At 41.3% G+C, this 13,289-nt stretch overlaps 1 protein-coding gene across 2 annotated transcripts in view; it reads right to left on the bottom strand.

Annotated features, from left to right (window-relative positions):
* Nucleotides 1-1,508: 1,508 nt before the first annotated feature.
* The window catches only part of MARCHF1 (membrane associated ring-CH-type finger 1), a 459,926-nt gene continuing 448,145 nt past the window's right edge, over nt 1,509-13,289 (bottom strand). For both annotated transcript variants that reach the window (XM_066280136.1, XM_066280125.1), the window contains 2 exons: nt 12,765-12,912; nt 1,509-5,344 (listed from right to left, as the gene is read on the bottom strand). In XM_066280136.1, coding sequence (XP_066136233.1) covers nt 5,046-5,344; nt 12,765-12,912 — 447 coding nt within the window. In that variant the 3' untranslated portion in view covers nt 1,509-5,045. The remainder of the gene's footprint in view (nt 5,345-12,764; nt 12,913-13,289) is intronic.

Below are 13,289 nucleotides of genomic sequence, written 5' to 3' on the forward strand. Positions count from 1 at the left end.
GGTGACCATGTGTGATTCTGTGTAGGCCACGCAGGCCAGCCTTGGTGACAGCTGACCTGAGTGTGAGAAGGCTGCCCTGCGATCCCAGAACAGGATAGGGGGCGCTGGTGAGAAACTGCCGAGGCCACTTCAGGTTAGCCTCTTGTCCCCCCAGGGAGCGCCTGCCGCACAGTCGCTGCCTCCAGGGCTCTGCTGAAGTATGGGGTTTCCCACCTGCCGTCTGGCGGGCGCAGCTGCAGGCTCTAGCATTGCTGAGCTGCACACAGAATCCGGAATCCGTATCTCAGGAGCGGGGTGCCCAGCCCTTCCAGTCCATTATCCTGCCATCTGGTCCTTTCTGTGTCTTTCCTGGAGGCAAGACTATGGAGAGCTAGCACTTCGGTCCATCTTTCTTTTGCTATCTCTATGTAATGAACTGTCTGACCCTGACAGGGCTTGTGGTTTCTTTATTGGCTGATTTTGCTTGACATTTCCCACTCAGGACTTTGGCCTTTTCTGTTTTCTCTGCCTGCGCTGTCATTTCCCTGAGGTAAGGCTCTCTCCCCACACCCTTGTTGCCTGGTATCTGTTACAGTGCTCCCTTTTGAGATCATTAGCTGCACACACAGTAACAATGATTTGTGATATGGGAGTGTTTGTTGTTACTTGGGAGATGGGAGAAGACAGTAAGTTCAGACATCCAATTTGGCCCGGGAATGAGCTCATACAATTTGCATCTAATCGAAAGTCCTGTAGATGCCCTGGACCAAGCAGTCTTTCACCCTGAATTCTAGCTTAGAAGTGGGGGCTTTGGAGAAGAGTATTTTGCTCACTAATCACCAGACCTCTTAGATTTGAACTAGATTCTAAAATCTTCCTTTTAGTATATATGAAGTTATCTGCATCTATTCATTAATTATCTGAGTAGAAACATGCTTTTTGTATATCTAGGCTCTATGCATGAAAAATCCTTTCTCTATGTCACACTGTTATTTTTAAAGTTGTTTGAAAACAGGGTGTGAAAGTCTGGGTAGATTATTTCCATTGGTTTTTTTCCTTGTTAATGCATCTGTGTAGTCCTTTCTACAATGTCTTGGGTTAGTTGGTCTGTGTTGACCTGAAAAGAATTTTATGTTCACACTCTGCTTTCAAACCCAGACCATTGTGAAATTAAAGAACTCAGTCCCTCTGAATGTTGCAGATCTAAATCAGCAGGAGTCCTGGTAAGTTTCAGAAACTAGAAACCACAACAAAGGTATGAGTCACTTGTTTAATATACAAAGTCTTTCTTTCACAGATAGTTATTTTCTTTTCCTTAATTTGTCGTACACATTATTCACAAAACAGTAAATTGTTAATGCAAGAAAAGTAGATAAAACAAAGTACAAATGTTCAGTCTCAAAAATTGCACAGTTAAAATAACTTTTTCTGGTTTGTTTTAATGCAATGTCCAATTTCAAACTGGGTTTTCTTCAGATGTGGAGGAAACACTGCAGCCCAAAATAACAGGACATCCTTTCAACTACTGACATGGAAAATAGCACCTTTGGGCTGACAGAAGGAAAGAAAACGGTTTTCGTCTTTCTTAATCAAAGCGGACGTCCTACACAATTCTATAACAACTACAGTAATGATAATAATGCGTTTTAAGAGCTCCATTTTGTTCCAAAATACTCATTGGCAAGGCAAGGCAAGGTGAACTGTTAGGCTGATGGAATAAGCTTCCCCACCTCACCCCCACAACACTTATGAGAATGATGTCATTGCTCTAATGAGCCTACTTTCCAAGCAGAGAGCTGTTTTAGGGGTACCCTAGGCCCTTTTGTTTCTCTGGGACCATAATCACATGTAGCAGCAGCTCAGAGTGAGATTTAATCCTGGGGCATTTTGAAAGACTCCTTCAGTATATACCCATTTTCTTTCAATTTCTCCATTGCTCTATCTCAAGTTGATGGGACCATTTTGGTTTTGATTTTTTTTCTTTTTCATTTTGGTTTTCTCGATGTTTGTACTTAAACCTTGTGGCCTTTTGGGCTTCACTTAAAAAAAAAGATAATTGTATTTTGATCCTTTACAATTTAATCTTTTGATCTATACAATGAAATGGACAGTTGGACAGTCCTTTTTAAAAATAACAGCATAATATAGTATTGGTAATACCACAGAGTCATGATTATAATAAAGCTCGAGTTTTTAACAGAATAGTAAGCTCATTGTTCAGTGTCAGTCCTTTGTTTCAATTCCATTGTCTTTCTTACACCACCAGGGAAACCATCACTCTGGTGAGCAGTTTTCCCTTTGAAGGGTATGTCCAGTCTACACAAGTGTAGTCACAAAGCCAAATCATTTCAATGAAAGGGCAAATGTACCATTGCCAAATATAAGAAGAAAATAATCAACATTAGGTTTTAAGTGCACATAGTTATTTAGATTGAATCATAAACAGCCATTGCAGAAAGACTTTCCGGGAGTGCAGGGTCTAAAATGGTCAGAAAAATAGCAGAATAAAATGTTGACTTTTAACCTGCTGGGGAGTTATTTTCTCACTTCAGAAAAAGTCAAAGCCTGTACGAGTTCATTTTGAGAATTTAGGCATGGTTTTAAAACACCCTGTCATCTTTTATCATTCTTACAGTAATGGCTTATCTTTACTTTTCCTGTTAGAAATGTTTTTTCTTAGTGTTAAGGGCAGCCCTTAAGACATGAGGCTTATTTTAATCAGTCACCTCTGGCTGTGAAATGAACTATGCACTTAGCTATGTTGCTTAGGTTTGCACAGTATTTAAACAGTATTTTTGGTGGTAATAATCCTTTTCCTTTCAAAGTAAACAAAAGAGAAATCATTTCTTTGTTTTCCCCTGACTAGATTTCCAGCCCCAGGAACATTGTAAACAACATGTTGCCATTGCTAACCCACAGGAAAAACGGATCAGTAAAAAGCTTAGGAAAACGATAAATTACATTGACTCAAGGTTAATCCCTTGAGTGAGAGGCCATGGAGTTTGTTTGGGGTTCATATTGTTATTACACCGCTTATGTCCTTATCTGTACAGTAATTTTGGTCCCATTTAGTTAGTTACCGCAACTTTGTTTTCCCTGTGCCTTTATTCCACATCCCTACAATAAGTTAAGAAAGATGAGTTTTAAACCTTTTGTTTCCTGACTGACCGAAAACGTTTTTCTCTTGTATATACATGAACACACACACACATGCCGCACACACGCACACATAGAGTGGACATTGTTTTCCTTTATTTCTAAGAATCGGGACTATTTGGACTCATCGTCAGCCACTACTAATATTCTTATCTTTCTCATCATGAGGTTATTTCTTTTCCCTTTTTCCTATGATGATCTGTGAAGACAAGCACACAAATAACGACAAAGTGCATCAATGTGGTACCCAGGTTTGTGCAATGCAACCCCCATGCTTTGGTTCTTATGGCTGTCATGGTTGCCTTCTCACTATAATAAATATGACAGCTAACAAAAATAAATCACCTTTTTAAAATGTAAGACATCTTTCTTTGACAGGCTACTATCTCTATAATCAATCTAGTGAACTGCAATGTCATTCACGCTTCAGTCTTACATGAATATGCAAAGAACACAATAATCAACCCAACTGTCAAACCTAAACACCTCAATTTATTACTTATCACAGAACCTGTTGAATATTTTTGCTTCCCAGCTGAGCAAGGGGGATACTGTCAGCTTTTAAAAATAGAGTTTAAATGCTTAACTACTCATCTGTCAACTGGACACCTCATATGGATTTTTTTTTGGTCTCACACATATGACTTAGTTAACAAAATATTTCCTTCTTTCCTATAATAGGTGCTTCATCGTTGCAGACAAGTTCCTTTCCGAACATGGCCGCACGCATGCAAACTGCTTTATCTTTCTATACTTTTGTTGTTTCATACTTCAGTGACTTCACCTAACTCTTCAGCCAGGCTGTTTATTTTGATTAATTTAGTGCTTTGTAAAATTATCACATCTGTGAGACTTTGAGTAAAAGAACGAAGTAGGCTGCTGTTTTGACATAGTCAACTATGAATCGGAGATTCTGTCTCCAGTTTTAGGGCTGTGCTCGCCAATACAGTTAATTAAAATCGAAATATGCTGCAAGAATAAAATTCTGGATTTTGACGACTTGGTTCCTAAAAAGAAGATGTAAACTATCAATAATTTTTAATGCTGATATGTTGAAATAATTTGAATATATAGTGTAAAATAAAATAAATTCTCAAAATTTTCTATTGAGGCTACAGGAAAATTTAAAATGTATGCATGTGACCTACATTTGTAGTGCACAGTATACTGCTGTTAGACAACACTGTTTTAGAGGTCCAGGTAAGATATGGAACCTGATGGTTGATTTCAACTTCTGTAGGTATTTAGCAGAGCCAATTAACCCCCCCCAAAATCTCTGAAAATCTCTTGCTCATGATTTAAATAGAACTCCAGGAATTAATATCTTGAAATAGGTACTGCATCTATTTTAAAAACATGCATCTGTCAAAACAACTGGACTGCACTATAGCCGTAAAAACGTTATCTGTCAAAGTGTGCATATCAAACGATGCGTCCTCCAGGTGTGCTCCTGATGCGTCTCAGGGATGACGCGGACAATTTCTACCTTAAAACCAACTATGCTTGTAATTTCCAGGTGAGATGGTTAACCTTACAAGGCCTTAGAAGAAAAATACAGGTTGCAATTTAAGTCTGTCTTACACTTTGTCCTGCTACTGTGAAGACTCACATGTCCATTTAGTCTGACGATGAACATTGCCTAAAAGCACTCCTTGCTCCAACAGTTTTTCATTGTTTCGGAAATTACTCCTTAGCAGACTTTCACATTTTTGTGTCACACTTTAGGCTGCTTCATGGGATCCTGGTCATTTGGTGTTTTTTCCTTCTTTTCCTTTTTAAGTAAGGGACAATGAGTCAGTAGGAGAAAGGGGAGAAGAAAGAAAGTGAATGATTCAGGATCACTTCTGTCGTTTGTAGTGGCTGAGGGCTAGAAAGAAACTCTGCGGCGAAGAAACGCCCAGCTGGCTCCATCACACTGGTAGGACTTCCGGAGGGCTGCCCTCTGCAGACGGCAGTGAACTTGGACCTGTCTGTAACACAGGCACTACAACCGCATCCTTGATGTCCGTGTTGACGTTGCACGAGCAGCTCTTCTCCTGTTTCTTGGCAGTGTCCGGGCAGTTCTGCACAAAGATCACCCGGTTGTAGGCCTTCAGCCTGCGCCACAACTGGACGTAGGCTTTGCACTGTACGTACATGAAGACGAGGCCGCCGGTGAATCCAATGGCCACCACTACCAGTTTTGTCCAAAATGGCCATTCAAGGACACCTTTAAGATAAAAAAAGAGAGGATGTTATCACCATGTTGTTATCCGTGGATATGGTGATTTTTTTTTTCTCTCTGACTCCTTCAAAAGACCATGCCTGCCTGGTAAATTTTGTGGGTAAGGAATATATTGTTATGTAAATGTAAGATTTATGAATAAGAATTATAACCTGAATTGCCAAACTGCCTTCACATATTCTAAAGGTGTTAACATTGTATACAAAGAAATCTTCTTACCAGTATAATCTCATATTTCTCCACCTAGAATCAAGTACCTACTATGAATATCAGATACATTAGACTTTTGATACTTTGACATTTATTCCTTGTAGCTAAATCTTTAAGGAAGGATAGTGAACATATTGAGTGAAAGAATCAGAATATAAAGTCCTCTTCACTAGGTAAAGTAATAGGTAGATCTGACTTTGTGCATAGAATCTGCCTTCCCATCTTCATTCTCTTGAAAGAGAACATGAGAAAGAAAGGAGCTGCTGCATGTCACCGGAGAGAAATCCTGAGTACGGACATACAGAAGATTCAGGATTACAGTCATTTCAGCTAAATTTTATATTTTGTTACTGAAAACCACTGCTTTCTCAAATATAGCTAAAATAGTATCTACACATGTTATCAGTGTAAAAATTATTAATATGTCTATAAAACAGCAAAAGATAATTGATACATCCCTTAAAAAGGTGGTAACAGTAGTATCTACCTCAGGATTTTTAGTGTGGATTAAATTAATAGATCTTGATACATAGAAAGTGCTATAAGAATGTAACTTATGATTTTTTGCTACCTGAGTGATTTAAATGTTTAATAGGATTAAGGGCAAAGCTTTCGCAGTGCCTACACTAAGACCTTTTTAACTTCTGGCCCACCGGGATGCAAGGCAATGAGAGCCAGGAGCCCTGGCGAGGGCAAGTCCGGTTCGCTGCCAGCCAAGCCGCTAGCATCTCTTCAGCACTACACCTCCTCTCCCCGTGCCCTGGGAATCCCTTGCAATTCTAATTCCCTTCATGGGAAATGTCCAGAAATCTCAGCAAAAGTTAACTCAAAGGTCCTGAAATGCTTCAGTGGCAGCGCTGTGTATTGTGCTTGTTAGGAAACATGCCAGATTTTCAAACCACAACAATGTAAACTGGGATGTACCCACTGGCCCCTTTCAGTCTCTTTCACTGTCCAGCAATATTGTCTCTGAGAATATCTTTTATTGGTAATAGAGCAGGGTCCCATCCCTTTCCGCTGGAGGCACACATGCTAAGTCACCTGTGACATCTTGCTTCTCTATTTTTTAAAGTCTAATTGGATAAGCCACATGCTCCCAGGTGCAGTTTATGATATACCTGATATACCTGTGATATTTGCAGATTAGGCAAATTACTGATTTCCTCATCTTTAAAACAGTGATCTCTAAGGTCTCTGCCAGCTTTTAAATTCAAGTATTTTACATATCTTATGCAGCAGGTCTGTGACTGGGGGCACCTGTGTCTAAAATGCCTTTGTGTATCTCCAGACAGCAGAAGAAACCTCCCCCAACTCACAGCCGCGGAACAATGGATATTTAGAAAACATTGGTGAGGTTGGGATTGTTTTGGCTGGGTGCTTGGGTTATGCAGTTACAGAATATGTTCATGTAATGGTGTGTATGAGTGGCCAGGCTGGGAGGTGGTTTTCTTCTTTGCTTTTATCCAGGTTGCTTCTCTCCAGTTGGTATATAATTTTTAAAAATTAAGAAAGAAAAGAAAAAGAAAAATTGTTACACGTACTTATAACTTTTTCTTGTTTTAATGGTAAATATTCATTGTGAGTAAACAGGTATGATGATATATGCAGTATTGTATAAACAGTGTTTCAATTTATCTGGTGTCTTTGAAAAATGAATCACATTTAAAAGAACCTTTGGAGGGTCATGAGTCCAACTTAGTTTTACAAATGAGGACATTGAGTGTCAGAGTGATTTTTTGTTCAGGAAAACTAACTAGACTGACCAGGGGGTGGTGCAGTGGATGGAGCATTGGACTGGGATGCAGAAGGACCCAGATTTGAGACCCAGAGGTTGCCAGCTTGAGCGCGGGCTCATCTGGTTTGAGCAAAGCTCACCAGCTTGGATCCAAGGTCACTGGCTCGAGCAAGGGGTTACTCGGTCTGCTGAAGGCCCACAGTCAAGGCACATATGAGAAAGCAATCAATGAAGAACTCAGGTGTCGCAACGAAAAACTGATGATTGATGCTTCTCATCTCTCTCCGTTCCTGTCCATCTGCCATCTGTCCCTATCTATCCCTCTCTCTCTGACTCTCTCTCTGTCTCTGTAAAAAAAAAAAAAAAAAAAAAAAAAAAAAAGATAACTAACTAGTCAGTGACCAAGGCAAAACCAGAACCCTGACCTTGTGATAACTAGCCCAAATCAGTGTTAATTATATTTGGATTGTTAACAATAACATCACATGTAATTAATTTAAAAAGGAGTCATTTAAACAATAATGCTGAAAAGGAAAATATAGGAGTTAGGGAAATGATTTTTTTGTCTTTTAAATTGAATTTATTGGGGTGATACTGGTTAACAAAATTACAGTTTACAGGTGCCCAATTCTACAACACATTTCTGTATATAGTATTTGAAGTGATTTTAACATACTCTAAACAGATGTTAAGAGCCATCGTTATCTGCTGGACTCAGCCACAGTTAGCCTAAATTTCAGTTGTTGATGCTAGTCTCTTGTGCATACATTTAAATGATTTGGGGGCAACATTAATATCTGTATCTATAGTCTTTTAATAGTATAAAACTTTTTCTCCGTCTGTGTTTTTATTTATGTTTTGTTTTCCACATACAAACAGCATCCTGGCGCATTCTTCTAGAATGCGTAAAGATAAGGCACAAAGAGCAATTGTTCTCCCCAATTAGAGTTGGTAGCATGGGTAATTCATGTTAAACTTTCAAGAACCATGTATTACTTTCTTTTTTTTAAGCCATCACAGATGACAGAAAGAGTGAGGTGAGAGAGTTATGTGGGGCATCATGCATATTTAATCTGAAAGAACAATCATTTAAAAACATGAAACATTTTTTTTTCTTCAGGATTGTTATAATGGTTCAAAGATTTTGCTGTTTTATAAATCAACCTCAATTCTGGTTGATGAAGGACAATTTATTTCTCTTCAAAATATTTTTGAAGGTTTTCAAGATGGATTGAAAATATGTTGACTTTGAAATGATGCAGGTCTTTTTGAGTTTTGTTTTGTTTTTCAAACACTTTACAAGTAAATTCAGGGTCAGCACTCACAGTTCCAAAGCCAAAAGAAGATTAAATAATAACTCATACAGATGGCCACATTACCCGTATCTTGGGAGGTCAGGTTTTAAGTACAGTTTAAACGTAAGTACACGATACCATTTACAAAAGTCACTATGGTTTCCATTTGCAGTTATGTGACTTCAGAGTCGTCCCATGGGCAATGGCTCTGTAGAAATAGCTGAGGGCACTGCTTCTTCAAAAATATCTTGCTTTTTAATTCAAAATCTCTGAACATCAAAGATAAACATTATCTAATATTCACTTAAAAACTGAAAATAATGTTTAAAAGTGTATGGCCAAGCCTGACCTGTGGTGGTGCAGTGGATAAAGTATCAACCTGAGGTCAATGCTGAGGTCACCTGTTCGAAATCCTGGGCTTGCCTGGTCAAAGCACATATGGGAGTTGATGCTTCCTGCTCCTCCCTCCTTTCTCTCTCTCTCTCTCTCTCACCCTCCTGTCTCTCTAAAAAATGAATAATTAAAAAAAATCTAATAAAAAAGTGTATGGCTGAAAGTTGACTCTTGACTACAAGTATATTTGCAGAAGCTGACCTTTAATTGTCATTCAAGCCTTTCTACTGGGAAATCTGACCTGAGCGGACAGTCCACTAGGAGACTGTTTTCTGAAATTCTCCATCCACCCAGAACTGAGAAAGGAAAAACAAATTGTTCTGCAGAAAATACATAAAAGCAAGATTAACGATGGAAAAATGTAGGTATGAGGCATTCACACTTTATCACTGCATCTAGGACATTGACTAGACCACCAGGACCCACACAGCACTCAGAACCAGGGACATGCTGGTGGGTAAGACACACACGGCCTGACCTGCTCTGGGCTCAGGCTATTGGTGTGGGGAGACAGTTGAATGAGCTATTACAACAGTGAGTCCTGGTGGGGAAGAAGAGGCTCTCAGTGTGGATGCACAACAGGATCACATACAGGATAATAAAGTCTAAACCTCTGGGGTAAGAGTCAGGCTTTGTAGTGCCATAGACACTCCCCAGGTAACTTGAGTTATGCAGTCGAGTTGGAGTAAGGGATGGGGAGGCAGGTTAAGAGCGTGAACCATGGAAACCCTGCTTTCTGCAGGTGGCGAGCATCACAATCACTTGGCTTCTTAAGCAAATTGGTGGGCTTTGCCCTCAGAATTTCTGAATCATCAGTCTGGGTGGGGAGAGCCCCAAATCTGCATTCTCTAACAAGTACCCAGGAGATGCTGATGTTCTTGGTCCTGGGGGCACTTTTTGAGAACCACTGTGCTAGTAACAATGACTCTAGTTTGGGAAGCTGAGCTAGGTTTCCCAGCGGGAGTGAAGTTGAAAGGGAGCTGCAGAGCTGTGTGAGGTTGGGGAGCGGTGTGGAGGGGGTGGGCATTTGGGGGCGTGGTGGTGGGCAAGAGAAATGGGGAGCAAAGGTTTCGTGTAGAGCAGGGGTCGGGAACCTATGGCTCGTGAGCCAGATGTGGCTCTTTTGATGGCTGCATCTGGTTCACAGACAAATCTTTAATAAAAAAAAATAACGTTAAAAATATAAAACATTCTCATGTATTACAATCCATTTCCTACCGCTCATGTTCATGGTTGCGGGAGGCTGGAGCCAATCACAGCTGTCCTCCTGGACAACACCAAATTTTTATTGGATAATGCGTAATGTACACGGCTCGTTGTATGGCTCTCATGGAATTACATTTTAAAATATGTGGCGTTCATGGCTCTCTCAGCCAAAAGGGTTCCTGACCCCTGGTGTAGAGAGTAAGGCTGAGCTAGGGTCTGGAAGTAGGTTTGGGGAGCTGTTCAGCGTAATTGGCTACAGCTAGGTCAATGGCTAATTAGGGATAGGATATGACCAGATTTGCATTTTGTAAATTTGCAAGGAGTACGATATTGCAAATAGGTTGAAAGTGGGAGAAACTAGAGAAAGTCTAGATAGAAGCTATGGCAGTTTTGAAGTAGAAGACATAATAGTTTGCACATGGATGGTGGCTGGGAAGAAGGGGAGAAATGGACAAATTCCAGAGGTCTATGAGGCAGAACAGAGAGGACTTGGTGCCTGTAGGGTGGTTGAGAGAGAAGGAGGAGAGGAGGAATGAGAGCTCGACTGGACTGGGTGCCTGGGTGGCAGTGATGCCGTCCCCACGGGTGTCGATGCGGAGTGGTCGTCGTGGTCGTAGGTGAGGAGTGCGGACACACTGAGGTTAGTGCCCGGAAGGCCTATAAACGGAGGTGTTCCAGAGGTGGGGAACTGCGTGATGCGTTCAGCATGAGTTGGGGATACATTTGGAGGGTTGGTTATCGGATAGAAATGACAACTGGAGAGTAAGGATCTATCGCCAGGGGACCAGAGATAGGGCAGGCCCAGTGAGATAACTGGAAGCATGGGGCTATGGGTGTGTTAGGTTCTGGAGAGATCTCCGTGGCTGAAGGTGAGACTCGGGTTCACTGTAGGATAAATGATCACTAGCCATTCAGATGTCTCAGAAGGGGCACTGAGTAAATGAAAGTAAAAGAGGGGTTCTGACCTGGCCATTTATGAATGGCACAGGTTGCTTCTCCTTTTGTGCCCTTAATGTTCCCTCACATGTGGCTAAAGGGGACAGAAAGAGCCCTTCAGGCCAGTGCAGCTGGACCAAGTCAGGGTGACAGCGGGAGACGGCGAGGCTGCGCACGTTTATGATTCTCAAGCACTGGACTCCGTTAAACATCCGCAAATGTTAATTAAGTCTCTGGCTCTCACGCCAGCCCTTGATTGCTAGGAAAATACTTGGGTCTTGAGCTCCTACGCTGGGTATAGGGGGTTGGGGGAGGCTGGAATGCCTCTGTTTTCCCATACATGCACAAGGTGTTTCTGGTACGTTTTCTGTGTCTTGGCTTGGACCAGTACCTGTAAATGTAGGGGACATGGATTTAAAAGAAAAAAAAAGGTCCCTACCTTGTAGGAAATTATTCAATGAGGTCTAATAGACATTTTTTAATCCAGCATTTCAGGAATAATGCATAATGTAGTTTAGGCATTGTAGTTGGGAGTTAAGATTGAGCCAAAAAATAAAAAACCCTCTCCCTCCCCGTGTTTCCAGCCACAGTACTTTCATTCTTTTGCAGACCAGAACAGCCGGATCCGTAACTCCCTCGCCCAGGTCCCCTTCGGCTCCTAAACGCCGGGAGAGCACATGCTGGTGAGCACTGCTGCCACCGTGCGGGCAAGTGTGAGAGCGCCGTACCTTCCCTTCGGCTTTTATGAAACCGAAAGAAATACGGAAGAAACAAAGCTTTCCCTTTAAAATTTTTTCCCGTTTTCTTTTCCTCACTCCCTCTCATCTTTTTCTTTCTTTCCTTTTCTTCTTTTTTTTATTGGGGGGGGGGGGTAAACATTTTTATAGCACTGCAAACAAACTGTTAACATCTGAACAATTTCTCCTTTCAAATTCACCAGGGTTTGAATCCGGTGCCTCTCCCACCCCCGCGCGGAGGCGGATGGTTAGGCGAGAACTCCCCCGCCTTTACCAGCTGTGATTGAAGAGCCGCGCTAAAGCTGTAGAGCCTAATGAGACCAGCTGCGTACCTTCGGCGTCGAAGGTCATCTATCTTAAATGACCTCTCCATTTTAAATGTTAGAATATACCTCAGTGATTTCTGAACATCCTTTGCAGACTTGACCATCAAACCTAGTATGTTTAAAATTTTAAACATGGCGCTAATCCACTCTATCGCGTTATATAGTATTAGTTAACAAGCTATGACATTCTCGACTAGAGTATCATCTCATTCATGTTTTAAAAGAAGCAACGACTAGGGTGAATTCAATAAAAAACTTTAAGAACCTTCCATTTTTACAACCGTTTACCGTTGCACCCCAGGAAAGAACTTAATCCTCATTCTGCTCCTGCAAAGTCTTTACATGGACGTGGTCCATCTCCCATCTCAGCCTGGGGCCCCGTGTCTCTAAGGCTTCACCGTCAGAGTATGCAACAGCAGCACAGCGGGAGAAGGCTCAGTCCACCTCGCAGCACCGGTTTTTGCTAGTGTGTCACACATGGAGATGTACCACGGGGCCGTGGCTTTCCTGCCCGGCTCTGGGCATTGTCATAGCGTCCCAGGGAGGAGAAAAGAAACCTGCTCTCACCGTTATCATTGCCTTGCTTGATCTCCTCCGCTGTCCGATCTATTAATACGTACAAAGACCAGACCACACAGGTGATGGCGATGATGTGGAACGTGACAGAGCAGAATATTTTCCTCCTTTCGCTCGTGGTCATCTGCAGTTTCTCCCACTGCAATCAAAAACAAATCAAACAAAACTGAATTTCCAGCTGGGAAATTGTGCTTCCCGTTGATATCCCACACATAGGTCAGGAGTGGGGGGAAAACATGAAATATCTGTCATGCCAGAGGACCCTATAATAGTCACACCAGTCTTCCTGTTTAGGAAGATATGAAATCATAACCTGTGGCCCTATAGATAACTTGGATGAATAATAAAGTGAAAATGGTATTTTCCTATTCTCCAAATGAAGTAAGTCATTTCCGTTTTGCCAGCCCATCATTTCCTTGTCGGTAACATGAATGGGACGGCTATAACATTGTCCAATGTTTAGAAAACATTTCCTTTCAGGTTTCTAATTCATTTCTTTGTGACACTAAGTTGTAA

Source organism: Saccopteryx bilineata, chromosome 1, assembly GCF_036850765.1.
Source record: "Saccopteryx bilineata isolate mSacBil1 chromosome 1, mSacBil1_pri_phased_curated, whole genome shotgun sequence".
NCBI lineage: Eukaryota > Metazoa > Chordata > Mammalia > Chiroptera > Emballonuridae > Saccopteryx > Saccopteryx bilineata.